Source organism: Montipora foliosa, chromosome 9, assembly GCF_036669935.1.
Source record: "Montipora foliosa isolate CH-2021 chromosome 9, ASM3666993v2, whole genome shotgun sequence".
NCBI classification, from domain to species: domain Eukaryota; kingdom Metazoa; phylum Cnidaria; class Anthozoa; order Scleractinia; family Acroporidae; genus Montipora; species Montipora foliosa.
Genome location: NC_090877.1, coordinates 13,997,378 through 14,023,649, shown reverse-complemented (window position 1 = coordinate 14,023,649; position 26,272 = coordinate 13,997,378). Strand labels below are relative to the sequence as shown.

The window sequence follows — 26,272 nt, the reverse complement described above, 5'->3', positions numbered from 1 at the left end:
CCTTCGTAGTTATTATTAGTATGATATATGAACACCAGACAGCAAACCCCATATATTTTAACTTTATTCATTGTCAACATGTGTAATTATAAGACACTTCTACCTGAATGAATGTTTTTGTTTTTGTTTTTTTTCGTTTCAATTAACATAGCTTTTAAGAGAAGGAAATGTAACATGTTGGCACATGATAATTAGCACCAATTGTATCACTACGTTATATTTTGTATACGCATATTTAAGAAGGCTGGCACATTATATATATCCAGAAAGCATACACATGCAGGCGGACTGTGAGCAAGATGGAATTAAAGTCTTCGACAACCTACTACCCGACCTTTATCAACTCGTTTGATAAAACGAAATTTTTATGATTTTATATACTGGTAAGTTGTCTTTATTTGAGTTTGGTACATTGTCTCCAACTAGTACCCCAGTGCTATGTACACTAGACACTTAAATAAAGCTCAATTAAGGCCGAGGGGTGTCCTTTTAATTACACTGCAGGTTGACCCCTTCAATGCAGTTTGTCTCGTAACAGATTGCTTTTTCATAGAAATGTCTCTGATTTTCCTAAAACGTTGATCATCATCTCTCACCATCGCTTGTTCGAAATACAGGAATCTTCTGCCATCAAGCGTACACCACCTCTTTTGCCAGGGTTCCCCCTAAACAAAGAATCAGTATGTGAAGGGAAGGTGCAAATTTCTACAGTCAAGTACAGTAATAAATTTGACACCTGCAATAATTATGATTAATTAATAACTATTAACACATGTTAAATGAAAGGTGTTACAATTGAACCCACTGGGAACTCGGAAAAATCCGTGATCTAGTACGGATGCTCTAACCACTGAGCTACTGGAGACTCTATGGTGAGCAAGGATGAAATGTGGGTATTTGACTCGAGCTGCATCACGCAGCCACAGAGTCAAATATTGACTGACAGCATAGCTCATAACTGCATCGGGCAGTCACATTTGAGAGCATCATTGAACGATGCGGCCAACCAACCACCAAAGTGAGCGAATGTGAGAGAATGTTTTAACACATGTTAAATGAAAGGTGTTACATTGAACCCACTGGGAACTCGGAAAAATCCGAGCCCCAGATGGGATTCCAACCCAACAACCCTCCGTGATCTAGTACGTGATCTATAGAGTCTCCAGTAGCTCAGTGGTTAGAGCATCCGTACTAGATCACGGAGGGTCGTGGGTTCGAATCCCATCTGGGGCTTGGATTTTTCCGAGTTCCCAGTGGTTCAATAATTATTGTAACACCTTTCATTTAATATGTGTTAAAACATTCTCTCACATTCGCTCACTTTGGTAATTGGTTGGCCGCATCGTTCAATGATGCTCTCAATGTGACTGCGCGATGCAGTTATGAGTTATGCTGTCAGTCGATATTTGACTCTGTGGCTGCGTGATGGGAACTCGGAAAAAATCCGAGCCCCAGATTGGATTCACATTTCACCCTTGCTCACCATAGTCTCCAGTAGCTCAGTGGTTAGAGCATCCGTACTACAATCCGGGTCAAAACACTTCAAGACACTTCGGGACACTTGGCGAAAAGTAGAGAATTTACTGTACATGCTTCCATCGTTATATGAGCAACGTTTGTTCTTCTTTCGCTGCCTTTTTTGTGCCCCCCTTTCCCCCAGACAATGTTGAAACATGCCAGCGATCGATGAACGGATCTTGATTTTGGAGACCGTGAGAAATCAACATTGTAATGGGGGGAGGGGGAAAAGCACGAATTGTCCCCACAGTTTTGACCAGGATTGTAGATCACGAAGGGTCGTGGGTTCGAATCCCATCTGGGGCTCGGATTTTTCAGAGTTCCCAGTGGGTTCAATGGTAACACCTTTCATTTAATATGTGTTAAAACATTCTCTCACATTCGCTAATAACTATTAATCAATAATAATTTATTATTAGTCGACTTTCTTAATATGTGAACTTGTCACAGTTGAACCTGGAACACTTATGTCACTTTTGGCTTTAGGATTTTATCTTTGATTTGAGAACACGAAAATAAACTTGGAACCTTCACCCAAGTATGTGTAATAAGCTAAAGTCTTCATAATGTCTTTCTAGGGTACGTGTCCTCCGTGCTAGAGCATATCCCAGTTACCATAGGATTAAGTAACTAGTACCAACTCCCAGGTCCCCCAAGAGGGGTTGCTTGTCTGTGATGGAGACTGCCCTCGAGCAACAAATTACTGGTACCGGTATCTATTTGCACTTCTTAGTGAAGAGACACTGTGAGAGTATGATGTCTTGGACAAGGAACATAATGTGTTGACTTTTCCAGGTCCTAAGCCTGGGCCAGGTGACTTCAAGTCCAGCGCACTCCCCATGGAGTCACTGTACCCCTACTTCAACTACTTGCACCTTTGTACAAGTCCTTAAAGCATGACAATATCATTCTTACTCTGGGTCCCTTCTTTTCAAGTACTCCTTCTATTGTGAAATCCCTCATAAGCTCCATGTTCAACTTTAAAAGGTAAAGCAAATATTTTATCAGTTTCTAAATAATAAGTGGTGCTACATCAGTGGGATGCTAGGCATAAATTTCGCCACAATGAAACAGACAAACCTTTAGCTAAGAACCAGAGAAAACCAAGTTAAGATGATAAAGTGATTGTGACGTACTAAAGTTCACAAAGGTGAAAGGAGGCCATAGGAATTCAAATGAAAATTCTTTACAGATGGTACATTTGCCTAGTGATCCTGAATAACATTCAAGAAGTTCATCAAACCCACTCTCCTTATAATGCTGGATAATTAACAATAATTATTATTCTACAAGGGCGCACTGGATATGAAGTGATAACCAACGAGGCGCATAGCAACAAACTGGTTATAATCACTTTATATCCAGAAAGCCTGAGTAGAATAAACTCCAGAATCAACAACTCTTCTTATTGGGTGTTCTCAGGGCTAGTATTGTCGACTAAAGCATAAATTTCAGCCTTGGTCAATTCTGGTCCAAAATGGCTTTTGTTGGCCATTTTTCCTCAGAGCTGCAAAAATGTTTTCAGCTCACTTTATTGCTGACATGTTCCTTGACCATATTAGGTAGAGCAGGTATATGAACTGATAGCCTGTGTCCAGCGAGCCAATGAAATTCTGGAAATCTGATATCTGTACTTCAGCTTTTAATAACAGTGAATACTCTGATAACTTGATCTATCACTTACACTAGCAAGGTCAACTGTCAGTCCATTTTGTCTTAATGCTTTGAACTTTGCTGCTCTGATTGCCATGTACCAATCTACTATTAGCTGCAAGAAAAAAAAAAGCAACCCTAATGATACCAATATCATCATCATCATCATCATCATCATGATTGTGCTTTGAGGGAAGCAGTACCTGGACAGAAGGTAGTACCTGGACAGAAATCTCTCACAGCAAACAAAGAACCTTAATTAAGCCAGATTTGTCATGATTTGATTTATAACACCAGTGGTCATTATGTATTGATATGAAGTTCAATTATGTGTTTAGTAGTTTCTTTTAGGCCTCCTCGCCAAACAAAATATGTGATAATAATGATGATGAGATGATGAAATAATACCAACTTCTTACCTCATTCTATTTTTTGTGTAAAACTATTCAAATTTCTTTGTGGCAAAATAAACAGATTTCTATTCAATTTGATTTACAGTACGTAGGAGGTTTTTTTAATTGACAGCCATTAACACTTGAAACGACTACAAACTGTAACTTTGTTACAGCAAAAACTGGATGATGATTACATTAATTTTTTAGTCCCTCCTGTGGCTGATCCAATGCTTCATATTAAAAATCGTGCACTATACCTGTCCACTGTCTGAGCACACGAAGTAGTTCCTTGTTATTCCATCTTTTACATGCGTGATTTGTAAACTGTTGTCTATATTGGTTCTTTCTTGAGCAAAGGTGACATTAATTTTTGTAACATGAAATGTCTCTTTTGGCTTTTCATCCTACCAAAAGATAAAATGGACAAATAACAGTGACTGAATTGTTTGGTCAGCAGTTTGTCAGCATTTGATACTTGATCTGATCATTATAATAGAATCTCCAACAGAATATTCTCTCCATTGATGAGTAAAATCGCCTGGCATTAAGTTGCGGCCACACAAGCGATTTTCGTCTCGCGCCGGTGATGCAATTTTTTTTCAGATTTTGTCGCGTCGCCTGCGCGCCAGGGTGGCTACACTTGTGACAAATTTTGGCAACAAATTGAAGGCTGCGCGAACCGCATACTTCAAGAGACCTGGGCACTATAAACATACGTTCCTCCCTTAATTTCATTGGCTAAATACTCTTTAGTTGCGTTGCAAGCACAGGCAAAAAGCTGCAGGGTAGCTACATGAGCAACTATCTATGCGATTTTGTCGCAAAATTTTCAACTCTGACGTCTTTTTTCTTGCAAGTTTTTCACCTGTTGCATCGTCAGTTCAAGGGTGGCTACATGTGTGATTTTCATCTTGCGCTGGCGACACAATGCAAATTTGAAAAAAACGCATCACCAGCGCAAGCAAAAATCACTCATGTAGCTGCGGCTTTAGACAGAATAAAATCTTGCAAGTCTCACTCCTAGGACTCAATGGATTAAAGGTGGATTCGTCAATATGAGTCCTAAAAAATTCCAGGAGTTGAACGTTCTGGTCAGGTCGTATGTTTTCATTAAAGAGTGACTGCAGGGTTTGCATTCATTAAAAACACTGGTGATGGGAAGCAGTCAGTGATATGTAGATCACCTCCTTCACTAAAAGAAGGTCACATACTGCACATTGGTGCTGCACGTTTGAGTGTTTTCCAGAGTAATTTTTCCCACGTTTTCTAATATATGTAGGCAGACTTTGATCTAAGCATTGGAAATCATTTTAACAACCAGATTCCTTTGTTGTTTGTACAACACAGATGCCACTAGATTGGTTTTGCTGCACTTCTTGAATTTGTCTCTATTATAAAATTCATGTGGTCAGGTATATAATAACTATTATTCATCCAAGGTAGCAACCTTTTCCATTTTACTCTTCTGGTAAGAATATGCAGGTGGTAGTTAAATACATATATTATTTGAAAATTAATTCCCAGACATCTAATTTCTCGTTAACATCTTCCAATCCATCAAGAAGTGACTATGGAGCACTGTCTAGATCATGAAGAAAACTGTTTTTGTCACGTTTCTTGAAACTGTGGTATTTGAAGGTATCATGATAAAATTGGGGCTTCTTTACTTTAAGCCCCAGGCTGGACAATACTAAACAAGGAAACAGGGAAACAGCAAATTAGCGAAACGAAGCACCAAAACACCATGTATGACCCCCCCCCCCCCCCCCCCTCCCAAACCTAATACATTGAATACTAACTGACAAAGCCTGGATGGATTTGAGATTAAACATCGTTTTAGGCCTACAAAATTTTTGCTCCTAGTCTCAGTCTTAATCTGAATTCTAATCTTAATGTCAATGAATGAAAGAAACCTGTCTTTGTCAAGTTTCTTGAAACTGTGGTATTTGAAGGTATCATGATGAAATTGGGGCTTTTTAATTTAAGCCCCAGGTTTGACATTACTAAACATCGAAACAGGGCACCAAAACACCATGTAAGACCCCCCCACCCCCCTCCCCCCCCCCCCCCCCCAATACATTGAATGCTAACCGACAAAGGCTTGATTTGAGATTAAACATTGTTTTAGGCCTACAAAGTTATTGCTCCTAATGTCAGTCTTAATCTGAATCATAATCTTAATCTCAATGAATTAGGAGCAATAACGTTTTAGGCCTAAAATGATACAGTGTGTATTTAATCTCAAATCCAACCTTTGTTGGTTAGTATTCAATGTATGGTGGGGTCATACATGGTGCTTTAAATAGTGTTTCGTTGTTTATAGTAATACCCCCACAGGCTCCTGGCACAAAGAATGCTGGATAGATAGAATGGTTGCTGAGTCCATAGATTAGAACAAGAATCTAGGTGTGTTACACATAAAATTATATGATCTAAAGGTGTTGAGATAACCCTTGCACATGGGAGTAGAAGAATATAGAATATAGAAAACTGTTTAAGGTTGATGTGTTACCCTCATTAAAATTAATAAAGTATTGTGTTGTATTAATGTACCATGACTGCATTATGAAAAATTTAGATAATCTGCAAGTGACTGTTGACAAGTGAGAGGATGTAAAAGAGAGGGATTACTGGAAATATGCTCAGACAATCTGATCACGCAAAAAGATGGCTAATGGCAATTGAAAAGGTAACCATTAAAGGCAAAATTTACCTGGAATCAACTACTGCTGGTGACGGCAATGGTTTGAGTATTAAAGAAAACTATAATACAGTAACTTTACAATGAGAATCACAGACCTGATCTCTAAGATAGTAGGCCAGTTCTTTTTCAGAAAGGACAAAAAGTACTTGATGCCAATGATTATCACCCTTCTTCCTCTTTTTCAAATATCCTCGCATTGTACCTGATGTTAAAAAGAAGAAACAAGGTTGCAAATGGGAAACAGTAAATTGAGTTGCTTAATTGTTCTACAGGTCTACAGGCACTTCATAATAAATTTATTCAACAATATCGTCACTGGGAGCAAATCTCAGCAGTAAATAAACTGTCAATAAGGTTTTTGACAAACAATCATGTAATTGAGATTTTTCCCATTGCTTGGCTCCTAGTCCCTCTTGATTCTTTCCATTAATAAGGGACATAGTTTTTCAGTGAGTGATTAAAGTTTTCTTTTTTTTTTCCTAACTCCTAGTCACAATAAATTATACTAACTAGTAGTAAGGATTCACATGTTGACACTTCCATGTACTCTTGTTATTGATAGTATCACCATCCAATATTTATTATTGGATGTTATCATTCGAATGATATTCCTAAATCTATTCGTGAAAAGCCAACTAGACAATTATTGATATTTAAAAAGGCACTCTATTGGCATTATCTTGCTCAAATCTACTCTTATAGTGTACTGCTTCAATGAAACCACAACGGCTACGGCGACGAAAATGTCACTTCAAAATATAACTTTGAGCTATTCAAAGTATTTCATGATTATTCCATCTTGTTTATTTAACAATTATCCTGCAAAATCGCAATATCGCCTGATACTTAGCCAATGAGGCCGTAGGCTGAGTTGGCTAAAATTAAGCGATATTCCTCGAGATTGAGCAGGGCAATTAATTATTGTTTTAGTATTCAACACATTAATGACAAAGCACAAGTTTCTATGTTTATTGGAAAAAAAGCTGGAAAAACTATTTTTCTCCGCAACACACCAAATTAGGTACATCACAGGGTATACGTTGAGTACGCATGGCACATATTGATCGTGCTATGACCATATTTGGACATTGTGCAAAGTGTCATAAAACTGGATTGGTACGGACAGATTTGAAGTAAAGAGTGAGACTGAACGATTCACTGTAGTTTGTCCACGTTGTCGTCGTCAAAACCTCAAATTTGGTCATTTCACGTAGTAGTTTTGACGAGTGCAGGAGATAATTGTTCAAAAAAGCGTGCCGCACGTGCAGCACGATCATTTTGGTTCTTTCAACCAATATTATATAATTTTACTGCTTTTTGGTGTTGTTGTTGCTGTAATTTTACTGCTTTTTGGTGTTGTTGTTGCTGTAGCCATCGTTGTTTCTTATAAACTCCCTAATTTTACCTGTCAATGGGGGCGGTTCAGGAGTCAATGGGTTAATAGTTTTTGCGTGGACGTTTTTTTGTTTGTTTTATCTTTATTATTTTAACGAGGGAGACGTATACGTAATAACCTGTTACAGTTTTCTAACTTACGGTTCTGTCTCCGAGCATTTTTAACCCTCCCAACCATGATACACCACAGAAGACAGACCACAACACTGGGAACTACATGCCCTACTCTTTGCGACAAGTGTGCGGGTTAATTCTTTTACGTCCCACAGCATTATCAACATTGAAAGGTTGTGAGACGGGACCTCCGGCTTATCGTCCTTATCCGAGAAGAATAGAGAGTCTAACCATTTGCAGATGTAATTGCAAAGACAGCACTTTCTCCTCAGGCATTTAAAGACCCTGAATGTTGGTCCAGCCGGAGTTGAACTCACAACCTCCCGAGTAACTGCCTGGTGCTCAACCAACTGAGCCACCGGTGCGTGGTATACGTATGTAGATGTACATTGCTTGGAAAAGTTCTCAAAAACATACCATTTAAGTAGCTTGGTTCTGGTGCACCATCAACAAATTCCTTACGCTCGTACTTTGCCCTTATCCACTGCTCTTTCAATACACTATCACATACAATGATAAGAATGAATTAATGTTTGAATTATTATTTTTGTAAACAATGATTACTGGAAACACAGTGGCCAATAAAAGTGCACTGTTTGCCCTCAAGAATAGGAGCTAAAAAAGGTGGCTTATCTGCCAGAACATCAGGAGGTTTCAGAAAAATTTGGACTAGTCAGTCTTTTGTAAAAACGAGTCATTCTTTTGAAGCCAAGAGTGAAATTTAAAGTGCTTATCACCTCAACAAACTTTTCCACGTTATTTACTCTTTGCAATCGTCCCAAATATTTTGTTTTTTAGATATTCACTTTGAAAGAGGAGAAAAGTGGTCAGAGTTTGATCCATGACTGAGCAATAAAGGGAAATGGCTTTGATACTGGGTTGACGTCACAAACTACTTTGCATACCTGTTTTCAAAGAACTATACAATGCAAAGCAATATGTGACGTCAATCTGGTAATAAAATATAGATTTAGCCAAGCCTAAAAGTGTAGCTCCCCTGTTATTTATTCTTTCAATAAGTTAACCTGGCTTAAGCCTGCAATCGTGTTCGCTGGGTTGACGAGTAGGCGAAAGAGATGTCTTCCATGGGTTGAAACTCGCTTTGATCCAACTGCCGTCCACAGCACAGTGAATTTCAACCCATAGCAGAGGTCCCTTTCCTGTACTCATCAGCTCCAGCAAACACAAAAGAAAAGAGTCAGCTCTGCTAGCAGGAAGTACCTGCTCAGCAGTCAACTTAAAAAAAGAAAACAGCTGACCTCAATAAGCTTTAAACTTAAGCCCGCAATATGGTCACGCAAGACTGATCAGCAGATACCTTGTTTTGACAAGTGTCAATTAACCTTTACATGGATATCCAATATCAAAGATGATCCCACCAAAATACGTGGGTTGCACCACGTACAGAGTTTCATATTGGCATACATGGGGATGTGGATGCACAGTCATACGGTATAAACCAAAACCAAATTTTCTTGCACAGATGGGTTACCATATTCTCTTAACAAAGGTAATCTGCATGTGCACCTTTGGCGCAGGGAGCTTCGTTACTAAACCCAGTCCTCTCCTTTGTATTGTCACAGATCAAATTATAGCCATTTTTTCCACTTTCAGGTGCCTCAGTCTAATGCTGACTTTAAAGGAGAGAGAGTTTAGCAAACCAAAAACCAAATCTTAATTAGTGTTAGACATTAGTGCAGAGAATTGTTGAGCAAAAGGGACTGTTTTCCAGTAAACCAGGGTATCAATTTATCAATTTTTGTCTTAGACTGGGTTAAATGTCTTAAACAGGGTATCAAAAATCAGAATTCTGTCTTAAAATGGGTAGGAAAATCAGCGATATTTGTCTTAAACAGGGTCAGGGTATGAGGGGCCGCGCCGCACCTCCCCAACCAGGGATACATCAAGTACCCCCCCCCCCCCCCCCCGGGAGTAAACCCATAAAATTAATTTAACTGTAAAGTACAATAATGTAATTGTGCATATGTTTACATACTGAGCATCCTCTGGCCTTGGTCTTCTGTAAAATATTGGCACATTCTTTGCCCATATTACATTTCCTTTGTCATTTCCATGTTGTTTCATGAACTGAAATAAACATTTCATGATCAGGATTAATCAGTTCCATACCTTAGGGTCAGAAGCACAGTCAAGACCTTGAAGCATGTAATCTGAAACTCTTTCCTTGGATCAAAGCTGGGGATTTTAGGTCACCAATTTTATGTCAAAATATGGACAAAACTAAGATCGAAGCTGCACGTGCGTGGGAAATGAACGAGCTAAGTTACATCCAAAAAAGGAAATTTTTAAACTCAAAAAAACCCCAGCTCTGAACCAGAGTTAAACACTTCAAGTTCATGAGCTTCAATCTGTTAGAGATTAATACAATATCAGCAAAAAATCTGCTGTCCCAGCCATTGTGAATGTATCTTGTAAAAATGATTTGCAATACTATTATTATTTATATTATGTAACTGGTGAAATTTCTGGCTGATAAAGCAAGTTCTTTAATTTTTATAAATAATTATGCAAAATTTCCCAGGTTATGCAGGCATCTCTCACATGGAAAACGTCTCCCATATCTGTCACAAAATTTCCTAGAATAAAGTGGCTTTCGATCAATTTCTGCTGTTTCCTAGTATTTTATTCAAAACTTTTCCCCATTAATAAAAATAATTAAGATTATTTTTTGCACCATTTCTAGTGACCACACATCTTTCTCTTGTTCTATTTACTCTTGTAAGAGTCAACTATACCACTGACTTTATTACTGGGTTGCCGTATGGCAATCCCAGTCAGAAAATGGGTAGATTTCTCCGTTTTCTTCTTTTAATTTTCCGTGTCGGTAAGTCTTGCCTGTCATTCCCCTGCTAAGTGGTGTCTTTGTGCATAGAGCCTTCTGTGCGTATTTTCTTAGGATCGAGAGGGTAGTGGGAAATGCGTAGATTTCTCTGGTGGACAAAGTAGAACTATTAACTAAACCAGCAATGGCGTCGAAAGTCATGTAACACGAATGGCGTTTTAGTGGATCTTTGAACAAAATATACCCTTATGAAGCTCAATAAAAGCGATGAGTAATGGACATCGACAACAATCTGTCGCCCGTCGAGCCGTCTTTTACCAAGTGTGCTGTTATATAGAACACTGAAGATTCGTAGGGCAGCGATAATAGTGAATTCAAAGACTAGACCAGGTGGATTGGATGGGACTTCAAGCGTTAAAATCGCTGAAAAGGTAAGATTTTCCTAGCGATGCAATTGCGTGTCTTCACCACATGTTCCTTTGATCTCACATAATTGTGTTTTCCCTCAAAATATTCACTTGTTTTCGCTTTCACTCGAACATATTTACCTTTATTACATGTCCAGTGAATAGTCTGGGATGAATTTTCCCTTGAAAAATCGGTTATTTGGGTGGTTTTTGGCAAACAGAGGTTAATTATTCGTAATGCAAATATACAAATAAACTTTTTTCCCATTCTGATTGGCAAAGAGAAATGCAGTTTCCAGGATGGTGCAATTTTTGCATCATAACAAACGTTTCTTCAGATTGATTACCATAATTACCTCATTTGTCATGTATATTATTAATAAGTAATCACATTATTTTGTGACTTTTCTTATGCAATTTGAAATAAATAAGCACTCGTAATTTTTTTCAATGACTACCAATTCTCCTCATCATTGAATAATTTACCTCATGAGTATTTATTCCAAATTGCACTCCAAATCATGTGATTACCTACAGATGTATATAATTATACTTAATAATACACATGCAAAAATTTCAGTGTGTTGAATCCCAAACAGAGTGCAGAAAAGTGAAATTAGTGCAATAAAGGTGAAATTTTTGCATGTATATCATTAATACGTAATCTTATGATTTTTCTAGTGCAATTTGGAATAAATAAGCACTTAATTGTAAAATTTTTCAAAGACTACATTGAAATTCTGCTCGTCTTTGCACAAATTTACTTGTGCTCATTTATTCCAAATTGCACTCAAAATCATGTGATTACCGTATACCAAATTATAATGCAGGCCATGAAAATGATTAAAAAAAAACCTTGATGAAGACATTACAGTTTTTCGTTTCTTCTTCTTTAAAATAGGTAATTATCATCTGAGTTCTTGTCATTGTAAAAATATTTGTGGCGATTAAAATATTTTTAACAAATCACTTGGAATGTTTATTTCAGTTGGTTCAAATTAGGCATAAGGAAACCTTCTGACTATTTGGTGCATTTTCCTAGTAAACTGTTGCTTAGCTTTTCAATAAAAGCAATCACTACTCATAAGCTGCTAACCTTACCACTGATCAAACTGCGATAATCAAATGATTGATTTACATGAAGAAATGTGATTTTGGACCGAGGAAATGAAAGAGCTCAAGCTTAAATTATTTGAGGAAATTTAATCAATAATCAATATTTGAGGGTACACAATATTGATAATAGATAGAAACGGTTTTTAAAGTGAACCAGCTGCAAAATTAAACTGATCATGCTTGCGAATACAGCAGTCAGCAGGCTTATATCACAGGGTAAATTTCATCGAATTATTCTCAAAATTGCATTGATTGCTACCACACTTAGCTTGCTTTCAGAGCTTTTATCATTAAGCAGGCACATATATATTGAAAAAAAGAAGAGCATTGTTTTCAATGTATTTTGATCGAAATTAATGCAAAAGATATTAAGCCGCTCCATGGACAATTGCAAGTAAAACGGCGCTGATAACCTATTATTAATGCTTCAACGCACTGAAATTACCTCTAGTTTTTCGTCTGTCCAAGTATCGAGCCTCAAAGATTTGACTGTGGATACTTGGGCGCCCAGATTTCTGTGAATTCCACTGCATGTAATGCAGATGAACAGCCCCATCGACGCCGATGCCCATTCAGGATCTATGCATTTCAACACCAAGTTCATAAAGGAAGTCGACAAGAAATCAAATAAAAAACACAATACATGCCAAAAAAGAAGTCTCCGTTAAGCTATCAAAAATCACACCACTTCAAATTTCTTACTCGGTGCTCCGCAATCTGCACATTTATTATTTTCAGGAGTTTTCATGAGTTCCAATATCACAGCCCTGTTCTTCTCTGTCATTTTGCAGGATCGTGTGTGTTACTGGGATGTGAGGGAAGCCGAAAGTTTACTTCCTCACACAGTTTTCGTACCCAGTCTCCGCGCAGCTTCATTCCAAGACATGTGTTTTTGTAAACATGCGAAGATGAATGAATTTGGTCATTTATCTTTGAGGTAAGTTAATGCCTTATTCGAGAAATGAGTAATTATATGTTGAACATTTGGTTCCCCTTCTTTTGGCACGTTATCGTCTTTCGGCGGAACCAAGGAAATTCTCTCTTCAAGTGCTTATATTTAAGCTTAAATTCCAGGCTTAATTAAGGAAAAAAATATTAACAAAATCAAATTTGGTGAAAACTAATTGGATCTAAAGAGAGTCGGACCTTATTAGTTCCTGTATTTTCAACGATTTATGACCGCAATGAAACACGTGAATGGGGGGTGGATCAGTACGTTCTGGGGTGGAGCATACTTGTTGAAATGAGATACCGCACACTCAAAGGCGAAAGTATTCTTTTTGAATTGTGTCAGTCTTCACAACCAGTTCTCCCTCAAAGAGGAGAGGTAGAGACTGGCTTTGCTGGATCCTGAAGAATTCATCAGATTTAGCTTTTGAAACCATTTGTGACTGAAACCCACAGTTAATGGTTTCTTTACACATAAAGAACTTATCCTCTGCTGACCATTTGAGCTTACTGTGTTATGAAGTCTGTGTTTGATCAAGAGATAATATCTGTCATTTCTACTGTCAAACAAAATATGTTGAGGCCGGGTGTGCATGTGCAAGCTTTAACTTTTTCAGTGGATGTCACCTTACTTTTCTCTTACCTAAATAATAAAATTAAACTACTGATTGAAATTTATGAATTAATTTAACATGATGACCCACTATCAAAGGCATGGTACCCTAGCCACCTGCAGACCATTAAATTTTGTCAATCAACCAGAAAATATGGGTAATAGTGAAGAATAATTCCCAAAATTTACTGTCGGCCGACTGTTGGCCAACAGTTGGCCAACAGACGGCCAACTGTCGGCCAACAGTTTGTGTTATGTTTGAGGCCAAAGTGTTGGCCGACTGTAACGTGTCGGTAACCTGTCGGCAGGCAAACTAAAATGATCGTAAGCATATACTTGTCTATTGCTTCTAAACTACACAAAAAGAGTTGAAGTCATTTCATACCGATACCTTGAGCAGCACTTATACTACTAATATGGCTTTGTCCACTGTTTTAGCATTGGCAGGCGTTACTTGCCCAAATTGTTACCTATTCATTTATCCGCCATTTTGAAAAATTTTTCTAGTTCCTAATCCCCTTAAATGCCCTTCCTAATTATAACTAAACAGTGCAGTGTGGAGTGGTCGCCTCCACATACGGTACAATTAAGAACTCTCTGTGATGAACTCATTGTTTTGTTTGCATAAACGCAAGAAGTGATCATTTACAACAGGAGCATTACAATTTATACCCACGGTAAGATCGAGAAGCCACAAATTGATGTGTTTTAATAGTGAAATAAAACGAAGCCTAATAACGGACAAAAGGGTATACTTGGCTTTGCTTATTTGTTGCCCCAAGCCTATTTTGTGTATTATTAGGTGATGGAGTAAAAAAAAAACCATTTTACCGTTCAAAGAGGATCAGACAAATAGGTAAGAACAATACGATTGACAGATTTCTGTTTACTGTTTTTGACTCTGTACGGTTAATTTGTGGTCTACTTAACAGTGGCGGCCGACTGTTGGTAATGTGTCGGTAGCCTGTTGGCCGACAGTTGGCCGACAGGTTACCGACAGCCGAATATGGGAGCCATTGTTCACTATTGCCAAAATATGCCTTTAATGTTTTATACCACATGTGTTGTTTGTCTCTTTTAAATGATCTTCAGTCACTCTGATGTGAATATCCTCTTTTGTTTTGCTATGACTTTTGATTGCGGTCTTCATTGGGTAATCAGTAATAATTTTCTTTGGGACTAATTTGGACAAAAGCAGAGGGCACTGTTTTTTGTAATGCGCTATCTTGTTTACAAGCTTGGAAAGGTGCAGACAATGTGGATGGCACTGTTGAATGCAGAATTTTAAACACTTAGCACACAAAGAGTGATTCAATCTCCTCAAGAAAGCAAAGAAGAGGAGTCAAAATACCAATACAGCATCTACAATGAAGAGAAACTTTTTAAGGCGTGAATTCATGAGAAATTCGACATATGGCGTAATCGTAGTGTAAGCCATTTCAAAAAATTAAAGTCTGTTAAAATCTCTGGGTCTGAGAAATACTGTGCATGTGATCATCATGATAGTGTCCGTTTAAGAATACTTTTTTTTCATTTTTGGTTGTTGCATGTGGAATGCTCTACTTCTTAGGGATTCTATAGTACTTTGTCACTTTTCCTTAGGTGATTTACTTCTCTTTATTTTGATCATTTTAGAACTGATTTAAAATTAGTTTTTTTAAATCTTGCATAGTGTAAACATATAGGCCTGTATTAATAATTATTAATACAGACAATAATGATTTTAGGTGGCTCTTTTTAAGGAATCGTGTGTTCTCTTTCGAGATAAGTACACACCCACAGATAAGCCGCATCTTTTTTCCAAAAATTGTCGCAAGAAATAGGGGGAGCAGCTTATCTGCAGGAATATTTGAAAAAGGCTGCTTCCGGTGTCGAGTTGTCCATCTTCGCCTCCGATCTAATGCCTAGTTACTAAGCTACCATCATTCTGGTCACAATCTTGTCATAAGGAAAAAATCTCTGGAAAAACTGTGTTGAATGAAGAAATTCCTGTCAACAAATACCAGAAAAAGATCAGTCATGTGTCAAAGTTGGAAGAAATGACTTTCATTTGATTGAAGTGCTAAAATTGTGGATAAGACTTTGAAGGATTTTCTGTTGCAATGTTAATAGTGACTTTGCGTTTGATGAACAGTGGATGAAGAGAACTTCTAAAGACTCGACTTTAGATTTCTTTTGATTTCTTTCAAAAAACTTTTTTCCAAAATTTGAGCTTCTAAATTTAGGGTGCAGCTTATCTGCGGGTAATCTCAAATTCAGTTAAATGTCCGACTCATACAGTAATTTATTGTTGTAATGCAATTTAGGATTTGAATGATTAGATATAAAAAAATTACGTTTTAATAACATTTTAAAGGCAATTAAAGTATTTAATTTCTTGCACCCTACACGTCTTCCAACCTCCCAAGTTCTTTCATCTATGTACCCGTAGTTTTTTTAGTTGATATTTCACTGATGAGCCCTTTTCAGAAGACTGTTCTAGCATTTTTAGGCAATAATGAACCCTTTTTCTGGAAGGGGCCTGGACCATGGGTTACCATAAGTTGCATCATCAAGTATAAGGCCAAACTTGATTATTTGGAAGAATGTCTCAAGTGATTGTGGTTGTGATGTTGATGGTAATGCTATGTGGGTACATCTCGTGTCTTATAGAATATATACCGGTAAATGAAGTTGTGTCTGACTATCAAAGTGATCTTCTGGGCTCGGTTTTTCAAAAGCCAAACTGTCAAATGCTGTTCAACGCTGATATTCAGCAAGACAATAGAAGTCAGTCTTTAAAAACAAAAATAAGCAAAAGAAACTTTCACCAAAAAGTTGAAAACATGAAACAAAAGTTTGCGCTAATCCTGAATTAAGTTAATCGGCTTTCGAGCAACCGGTCTCTGAGCGATTGTTGTTTAATGGGTATACAAAGTAAATCAAATCCGGCAAACACAGTCCACTTGTATCAAATCAAAATACTAGTTATTAAAAAAGGGGGTTACTGGAGTAATGGAATATGAATAATGAATAACTAAATAATAAAAAATGGAATTTATATAGCGCTTATACATCGCTGTTCTAAGCGCTTTACAATGTAAAAAAGGACAATAGAGCGAGTTTCAATTGAGTGTCGTAAAACCAAAACCAAAGTAATTACTTTAGCCAATCAAAAAGGACTGAGACAATCCGGCAAACCAATCAAAACTCGAAGTAATTACACGTAGCCGACACAAAGCGCGGGAAAATGTGCACGCGTGAGCCACGATTGGTTTTGGTTTTACTTCTGATTGGTTGAAAAAATGGCGCGAGAACTTTGAACCAATCACTGAGTGAAGTAATCATAAACCAAAGTAATTATCTAATTACTGTCGACACTCAATTGAAAACCGCTCTATAATTAATCAAGGTTTTTAAAAGCTTACGTATGACACTACTGTCACTACAGTAACTGTACATATCAGGAATTTATAGCATACACATCTTAAAAAGAAAAGAAAAGAAAAGAAAAACAAATATGTTAAAAGTAAATATCGTGTACCTTGTTAAAGAGAAACGTTTTCAACGTAAATTTAAAATATTTAAAAAGATTAACATCAGAACAAGCTCAGAAAGGGGAGCTTGTTCCACAGTCGAGGGGCAGCAACAGAAAACGCTCGCTGACCACACGTTTTCATGTTAAAGTTTGGTTCTACAAGGCGTAAAATGATCCCTTGATTGACGGTAAAATTTAAAAATATCTTCAAGAAATCATCAATGTTTTAAAAGTTATTAAATTTATTCTTCAACAGTAAGCCGGTGAAGATCTCTGAGAGTCTCGGTGATGTGATATTGTTTTTTGAACCCGGCTGTAATTCGAGCAGCCGCATTTTTAACGGACTGCAACTTATCTATATCCCGTTTTTGGGCACCAAAAAGAAGAGAATTACAAAATTCCAACTTCGAGCTTACAAAACTGTGCAAAAACTGGTACTTTTACTGATGTATTTTCTTATTTTAGAAATATTTCGTATGTGATAGAAGGCACCCTTAACTATTGTATTAACATGTTGTGAAAACGACAGCGAACAGCGAAAAGTTGCTGAAAATTCAACTCACCCAAGACATCGTAAGTCATGAGACTTCTGGCTGAGGGAAGTCTCTCACCACTACACTACCTCTGCTGTAAAAGTCAATCTGTAGTATTTACCTATTTATTTATGCAGACGTTTGTTAAGTGGCTGGGACAAAATGCCATTCTTTCCCCCATCTTCCAATATTTGTGTGCCGCTCCCACCCACCCCTCCCGAAACAGAATCTTTGAAATACAGCGTATCAGGACATAAGCGTGTTTCGTAAAGTATTTGGTTTCTTTCTTTGTTATATATTTTTCTGAAGTCTTTCCAAGAAGTGTTGCTAATTTTTTTTCTTTTTTTGGCTTTTGTTTCTACCTGTCACAGATTAAATCGAAAGTAATGGACAAAGAAAGTAAGAAAAGCAAAAGAAAAGCCAAAAGGGCAAAAACAGAAAGCTCTCAATCAGGAAAAGCTATGGTTCCTTCAGTTGGAGAGGATGAAGAGGAGAAGTCTGAACAAGTTGAAGGAAGAGTTAAATATGACATTGACGAAGAAAAAGCGGAGGAGAAAAGCTTAAAAGCGGAAAAGATAAGAAGGAAAGACAGGAAAAACGCGAAGGAAGATGTGGAGGGAGATGACGCCCCGGAAGCGAAGCAGAGAAAGAGAGAAAAGAGACTGAAAACAAGAAAGGAAAATGACGAGGAAGAAGTTAAGGAGACTAGAACTGCAGAAGAGACGGAAGTGAATAAAGAAGGAAAGACGAGTAAAAGAGAAAGAAAGAGAGCAAAAGAGGACAATGAAGAGGAAAATTATCAGAAACCTAACACTGAAGGTGAGGCAAAGAAAAGTGGTGATGAAAAGATAGTGGAAACTAAAATAAAAAGCAGTTTAAGAGAAAAGAAGAAACGCAAAGAAGAGAATGTCGAGGAAGAAGACCAAGAGGAGTGTTATGCTGGAAAAACGAAAATCGCTGATAAAAAGGAAATGGAAACAGATGGAAGAAGGAGTAAAAGAGAAAGAAAGAAAACTGAAGAGGAAAACGTCGAGGGAGAAGACAAGGACGCAAGAGGTATCAGTGAGAATGAAGAGGTGTTGAAAGGGAGGAAAAAGAAACGAGACAAGAGGGAACAGAAAGAAGAAGAAGAACAGCATGAGGGAGGCAAAAAGAGATCTGAAGTTGAAGACAAGGAAAGTGAAAATGTTGCTGAAAAGGAAATGCCAAAAGAAGAGAAAAAGAAAAGAAGGGGAAAGAAAGAACAAAGAGCAGGAACTTTAGAGGAAAATGAAGCCCTAGATAAAAATGCTATTGGCAAACGAACTGAAAAAGAAGGAAGAAAGAGCAAACGCAAAAAGAGTGAAAAAACTAGTGAAGAGGAGTTTCAAGAAGATGACAAGAAAGCCGAAGGCAAAGAAGAGGAAAATGTGACCGCTGATTTGGAGAAAGATGGGAGGAACGGAAAGAAATACAAACCAGACACAAAACCTTCAGAAGAGGAAGATGTCATTACAGAGCTGAAGGAAAAGGATGTTGAAGAAGAGAAAAGTGACAATGGCGAAAATAAGGGAACGAGAAAGGAAGAAAAGAGAAGCAGACGAGAAAAGAGAAAGTCGAAGGTAGAAACTCCGGTGGGTGAATCAGGGGTGAAGCGTAAAGATAGTTATAGCGATGAAGCAGAAGAAAGTGTAAAAGTAGACAAGAAACAACGCAAACGAGAGAAGGGAAAATCGAGAGAAAATGTTGGGGACGACGAGGAATCTCGCAATGGAGACGGGGAAATTACAAGTGGTGATTCAAAGGGAGTGGTTGATGATAAGCGAAACAACAAAAGTGCGAAGAAAGCATCACAGAATGAAAATATGGACGGAGAAAAAGACACCCCTGATATTGGTGATGACAGATATGACACTGACAGTGCAGAAGAACACGGACAAGGCGGACAGAAGCGCAAAAGGGAGAAGAAGAAAATGTTGGACGTTCATTTTCACGAGTCAGAGAAAGCGGCAATGAGTGGAACTGAAGAGAACATTGTTGGAGAAAGAAAAACAAAGAGTGATCGAAAGAAAAGGAAACAGGAATTAATGGGCGAAGAGAGTCCGGAGGGAGAGAACGGTGATAAACTACCAAAAGAGGAGGAAAGTGGACCAAAATTAGGAAGACAAGCTGAGTCGACAGGGTCAAAACGTGGACGGAAGAAACCAAAGGGTGCTGTTGCAGAAAATAGAGTTGCTGTTGATGAGAATAAGGAAATGAAGGGAAAGGCTAAAGCGGAGGATTCTGGTGCAGAAAACTCAGACGAGACGGAAAAAACCGACTGCAAGGATGACGAAAAGACTGCAGGTAAATAGAACACGGAAAATGGAGATCGAAGAGGGTGGAAAAGGAAAAAAATCTGAACAAGCTCTAAAATTCTTTTAGAAATGTCTAAAATTCTCCAAAAACTCTCTTAAAATTCCCGAAAATTCTTATAAATTTCGCTTCTTATAGTGCAAAGTCTGCCATATTTGCTATCAAGCAAAGATCCGGATTCCGAAACTACGTAGAGAAACCGCTGCTTTAATAGAGGCACTGTAGGGCCCCTTTTGGTGAATAACCGCTGATAAAGAATGGATATGAACGGACTGACCCCTCTCCTGGTAGGTTGGAATACAAAAAAACACGTTTCGTCAACGTTTTTGCCCGTGAAAAGTTTCCAACATGTCAGGTGAAAGTTCAAATTGCTCTAAACTTCTCGAAATTGTCAATTTTTTTTCTTAAATTCCCGAGAGTTTCTAAAATTCTTTTTGAAGTCTAAAATTTCCAAAAAAAATCCGGAATTATGTAGCTAAGCATAAAACTAATCGTCTCTAATAGAGAAAAGATAATGTGGTTTGTGAAGACAAGTTAAAAAGAAAACAGGTTACTTCCGGTTGCCGTCTGTGGCTCAAAAACGTCGCATGCTTAAGTTCCCTAATCATAGTAAGGACGGCCATGAGAAAACAGCTTTTATTATATGACTAGCTCCGTGAGCGGGCAAGATGAACCAAATCCCGCGCTATGATTGGCTACCCGAGCGGGCAAGATGGAGGTATCTTGCCCGTTCGGGATGTCTCACTTGGTCCCGCAAGATCAGAGATCATTTTTTGATGTTTTATCCCATATGATAAATTCTTTATTGACCAAGCTTGTTCGGTCAAGATGGCTGGATATTGGCAGACTTTGTCTCGGTCTATAAACACGCAAAAAACGAACAAGGCCAATATCCATCCATCTTGAACGGACAAGCTTGGACAATAACCCATATTTATTGGTCAAATGAACAAAAAGTGGTTGTGCTGCACGCGCCCAATGCGTTTTGGTACATTTAATTGTCGTTCTCTGCAAAACAACGTAAAAGAACCAAGTTTAAGGCTGCCACGGTCACGACAATGTAAGCATGCAACACTACAGTGAATCTTTCATTTTCTGTCTTCAAAAACCTTCCTGTCAGTCCATTTTTAGGCTACTTTGCCCGTATCGTACAACGTCAACAAGGTGGCATGATGGCGAGATACTTTAGATACAACCTCGTTTCCAGGGTCTCTCTTCTTTGCCTCCCTTGTCGTTTTTCCTCAACGACAAGGGTGGCAGAGAGACCCTGGAAACGAGGTTGCTGTAGATAGCTCAGCTTTATTTTGAAGTTTCGCTTTCATTTCCGTGCACGTCGTCGGCTAGAACTTGTCATTGTTTCTTAGCAACTGCACATGCAGAGCATGCAAAACGAACAGAACGATTGGAAAAGTTGACGTTAATCGGGCTCTTGTCATTGAAATAGAATCTTTTAGTATATACTAAAACAATGGACAGCACCTCATTCATCTCCGAGCAACTCGCGCGGGATTCGGGACCGTTGCAGGAATAAATGGGTTAAAATCATCTTTTTGTGCTGTAATATTTCAGTGTTTTAGTATATAGTATATAGTAAAACAACTATTCACCTCAGTGTCAGTAGATGGTGGTGGATATTTACCTCAAGGCTTCGCGGCTCGCTGAAGGCCAACATTTGACCAACGTTCCTTCATTAAAAGTTGAACGGATGTTGGACGCAAAAACAAAGTTGTTCGGAGGCCGTTGAAACGGAACCAACACTTTTCGCGAAATTTGATTGCGAGGAACTAAGAACTAAACACCAGACTCTCTCGTTTAGATAAACTATACGTCATATTGACTTTTGCGGCCTGGTGTAACTGAACATGCGTGTTTTCTACATTGAACACAGTGTTCAAACGGCTTCGACACCATTCACCATTTTCGAGAACAAAGGAAAAGTTGAATCGACGTTGAATGATTTAAACCGATTTAAACTCGATTCAACACACTTTCAACAAGCTTTCAACATTTTTTACGCTTTCAACAATGTTGGACGACCTGTTCAAACGCACCGAACATGAATGCATGTTGACGCAAATGGTGTGAAACCGTTTAAACGTAAACGAGCCTTAAATTTCTACCGCTAGCTACCTCCACTTCGGCGAATAGTTGTTAATTATTCTAACTTGTCTCTCTCTTTGAGATATTGCTTTACATAACTTGATATCTGAAGGAAAATTACAAGGAATGAGCTAAAAGTCAAACAAGTTTCTTTAATTTTAAGCTGACGTTTGCCGCAACGCGATGCTCAATCTTCGTTTTCTATTGTTTTGCTGTTGTTTGTTGGCTTTCTTGTGGTCAGTGCCATCTTGGCTTCTCAATGTTGTTGTTTACAGAGAGGAAGCGGAAAAAGAAACCAAAAGTCGACGTTGGTTTTGATGGCGACGGACGGGAAGTCGCCGAGAAAAAGCCGAAGCGTGAACGAAAGAAGACCAAGAGTGTCGAGGATGAAAAATTGATCAGTGAAGACGAGAAGGAAGATGTCAGTGGAAAAGGCGTGGAGCGAACGGAGCGCAGATCAGACGAAACGAAGTCAAGAAAACGACGCCCAGATCAAGGCGAAGAGGAATTAAAAACTGAAGCTGAAAGTTGTTCTCCAGAAAAAAAGTCGACAAGTGGTCGTTACAAGAAGAAAAATGTCAACAAAGAAAAAGTGGCTGCCGAAGGCCTGAACTTGGTGGAGAACAAACCAGGAAATTGTGAAAGTCAAACAACTAACTTGGAAGACATATATTCTGAAAGCAAAGATGGAGGCAAAAAGTCCAAGAAGAATGAAGCTACCAGAATGGAAGAAGAACGTGAAGAATTCGGAAAGAATGAGAATTATGAAGGCAAGAGTAAACGCCATCGAAAGAAAGCGAAGAACGGCGACGGATCCTCTCTGGATGGTCAAGAAGAGAATAAAGAGGAACAAGAGCGTAAAAATCGATCTAAGGTAAGAAGGTGTACTAGTTTTGTCAGTGGTGACTCGAGGATACTCGGAAAAGATCCGAGTGCTCTCGACAGCAGTCGACCCTTCCGATTTCTGGTTCGGAAGCTTTCTCGGTATTTTCATCCATCCCATAATACAGCTTATTTTGGGAGGTTATTTACAATGATAATGAGACTGAGTGGAGTCCAATTTGGTCTCTAATCATACAAGTGATTAACAAAATCGGACGACTGCATAGAGGTCATCCGATTTGTTTAATCACGAGTATGATGGACTACACGAAGTCCTGTTACCAATTAATCATTACCATTAAAATTTCCGAGAAAACAAAATTACAAATTCGTCCATTTTGGAAAATCCCCAGTTTGGTACGGTAAGTGGTTGTTGCTATGGTTATTGTGATAAATTATGTGATTGGTAGATTAAGCTGAATGCACTTAGAGCGAGTTTCAATCGAGTGTCGTAAAACCAAAACCAAAGTAATTACTTTGGCCGATTAAGGACGTTCGCGCGAAAATTTTCCAACATTGATTTTTTTCTGAAACTTTTACCACTGTAAGATGATGAGTTAGTTATGTCAGAAATGTAAAAAAAATGGGGGGTCACCGACTTCGTTTTGGAGAGAACATGCCCGGAAAAACACCCAAAATGTGACAAAATCGGGCTTCGTTAGCGAATAAGGCCAGTGTCTGTAAACCCAAATATATTGCAATTAAATCTTTGAAGTGAAATCTTCTCTGCCAAATATTGTTTAAGTGTACTTATTTAGTGAATTTAGTCAACTGGTGAGGTTCCTTAAAGATCAAGTTCGCATTTAGCGACCACAGTTTCACGCGCCTTGCCGCCGCAAGATGGCAGGATTTGATGTCCCGTGAGCAGAAATCTTGAAATTTTTTTAACTTCCCACATTGATTTTTTGTTCATTTTTGGAAAGAAAAATTGGGGTCACCGAACGTCCAAGACCGTTAAATCCAGGCAAAGCTATGGCAGTGGCCTTTTGCCCTACCATTTCTCATTTTATTACTTAGCGCGCGCGCTCGTGTATGACGTGGCGTGTGCATTTGCATGCGCAGTAAGGATGCGCAGAAACAATTGGCGCGAACGTCCTTAAAAAGGACGGAGACAATTCTGTAAACCAATCTAAACTCGAAGTAATTACACTACGTGTAATTACTTCGAGTTTTGATTGGTTTACTGGATTGTCTCCGTCCTATTTGATTGGCCAAAGTAATTACTGTGGTTTTGGTTTTGCGACACTCGATTGAAACTCGCTCTAGTTGTAACTTAAGCATCTTTGAATCAACTACTTTCACAGATTGGCCAGTGGAGTGAAGCGGAGTTTGGCAGCCCAGAACGTACGGACAAATTTCGTCGTTTGATGGGCGCTTACAAAGAGACATCAAATCGGGGGACTGGTGCTAACAGCCCATCGTCAAGTCGCCACTGCATGACAAAAGGAAGTGAAGAGCTGCTTACGGAACGATTGCAGCAACAATACGATTCTGCCATGGACTACAGTAGGGACAGAAGGGGCCTGGGACTTGGTTATAACCCAGATGAAGATCCAAAGAACAAAATATTTATATTGACAAAAGTGCTTCCAAGTCAGTAAGCCTTGAACCATGTAAGTCTGAAGAGCGGAGTTGCCGGGATATCGAAGAGAGTGTACCAGAGTTTCACAGATCGCTATAAAAGCTACTAATATAATCAACTTGTCGTTGAGTTTACCCTGGATTCAGTCCTCGTTTGCCTCATAATTAATATCCAGTTCACGGTCAATCTTACATGAATTAAATAATTGCTCCTGATTTTATTTGTATCGTTAAAATGTCTCTCCATTCACTTAGTTCTTTGGGTTTCTTGTGAGTCAACTCACTGATTAGAGGAGAAAAGGGTTCCATTCGAAGTGGGGCCCCAAACCAGGCATAATTTCTTCAATCGAAAGGGCCAAACCATGATTTAGAGATCACAGAGTCGATCATTCTCGGTTTTTGGCACCTTTTTTCGGGCAGGTGTATACCAGGATCTTGTTCAGTGCGGCCCGAGTATTTTGCAGTTTAAGTTAAAGAAAGGTTTCAAGGCTTGGTGTGTGTCCAAACAGTGATGTTAGCGCATTTTTCTTCCATTGTTTATTAAGCTAATCAAAAGCGCCATTTCCTTTGGTATGAAAGGTGGTTAGTACATGTAGTGTAAAATTCCGGCTTTGTGTACTCACAAAACGAGCCTATTCTCTATTTTCACATTCCCCATAATACACTTTGTTTGCCCTCCCCTCCCCCCCTCCCCCAAATTTTGCATAAACGATTGTTTTCAAATGCTCAAGGGTATATGCAGCGTCCCAAGAACATTTGAAAACAATGGTGTATGAAAAATTTTGGGGGTAAACAAAGTGTATTAGGGGGAATGTGAAAATAGAGAATTGGACTTCCCCCCCGTCTCCCCCATGTTACAACATCAGTCAATAGACAATAGACCGGTTATGAAAGTTGATAAGGTTCACCTGACATTTGATTACGATAGAAAAATCCAATGTTGATAATGTGGTGTGCAACTCGCAAACATTGGATTAGGGGAAAGTAAGGAGAATTTATTATCTTATCACATACGGAAATTACAGCATTTTATAGTGGTTTGTCACATTTTCTTAACGAGTTTTGTCCTAGATAATAACCAAATAGTGGAAACCCGACCAAGCCTCTCATAAGCCTCTTTCCTTACAGTTACCAAGCGTTTAATCTACAGTTTCCTCTTGAAAAACAACCTAAAAAAAAGCTTTCGTAACTATCAGTTCACCTTATCATTCATGCGATAAATTTCCCTTTCAAGCTGAAACAGGGTTGGATATGTCTTCCGCATTATGAAGATTAGTAGGCATTGTTTGCTCACCTCAAGCATATCTTCCGTCCAAAAATCTATTTCAACTGACTTAATTCTGGGAACTTCGTTTTGAAAACTTCTATGGACGCCACAGCAACTTTGGCAGAGGAATAACCCTTTCTTAAGACACGCGTACTTAGGTTCTGTGGAAAAAGAAGGGTTCGTTGATATATTATTTTGGGCTTTCTCTGGAGCTACAAAATGGTGGCTTACGTCTAAGATAATCTTCATACATCGAGACTTTGTGAAACCCAGGTCAAGGTTAATTAATGATTTGGAACAACAGAGACGATACACGCGATCGTCGCTGGGAGCGATTCACATCCAGTCTGGTGTCTTAGTGGTCGATAATATGACCCAAGTTTTTTTAACCA

The 26,272-nt window shown here is 38.5% G+C and overlaps 1 protein-coding gene and 1 pseudogene across 3 annotated transcripts in view; one reads left to right on the top strand and one right to left on the bottom strand.

Moving 5' to 3' along the window:
- LOC137971164 (arf-GAP with dual PH domain-containing protein 1-like) overlaps window positions 1–26,272 on the bottom strand; it is a 34,854-nt gene that overhangs the window by 7,209 nt on the left and 1,373 nt on the right. For 2 of the 3 annotated variants that reach the window (XM_068817909.1, XM_068817910.1), the window contains exons 2-9: window positions 25,908–26,041; window positions 9,776–9,867; window positions 8,197–8,279; window positions 6,366–6,472; window positions 3,824–3,970; window positions 3,203–3,286; window positions 2,434–2,496; window positions 597–665 (exon numbers count right to left, since the gene is read on the bottom strand). In XM_068817909.1, coding sequence (XP_068674010.1) covers window positions 597–665; window positions 2,434–2,496; window positions 3,203–3,286; window positions 3,824–3,970; window positions 6,366–6,472; window positions 8,197–8,279; window positions 9,776–9,867; window positions 25,908–26,041 — 779 coding nt within the window. Of the gene's footprint in view, window positions 1–596; window positions 666–2,433; window positions 2,497–3,202; window positions 3,287–3,823; window positions 3,971–6,365; window positions 6,473–8,196; window positions 8,280–9,775; window positions 9,868–12,550; window positions 12,685–12,807; window positions 12,960–25,907; window positions 26,042–26,272 lie in introns of those variants that run through there. The other variant, XM_068817911.1, reaches the window with a different exon arrangement.
- Window positions 12,984–25,267, top strand: LOC137971163 (glutamic acid-rich protein-like; annotated as a pseudogene).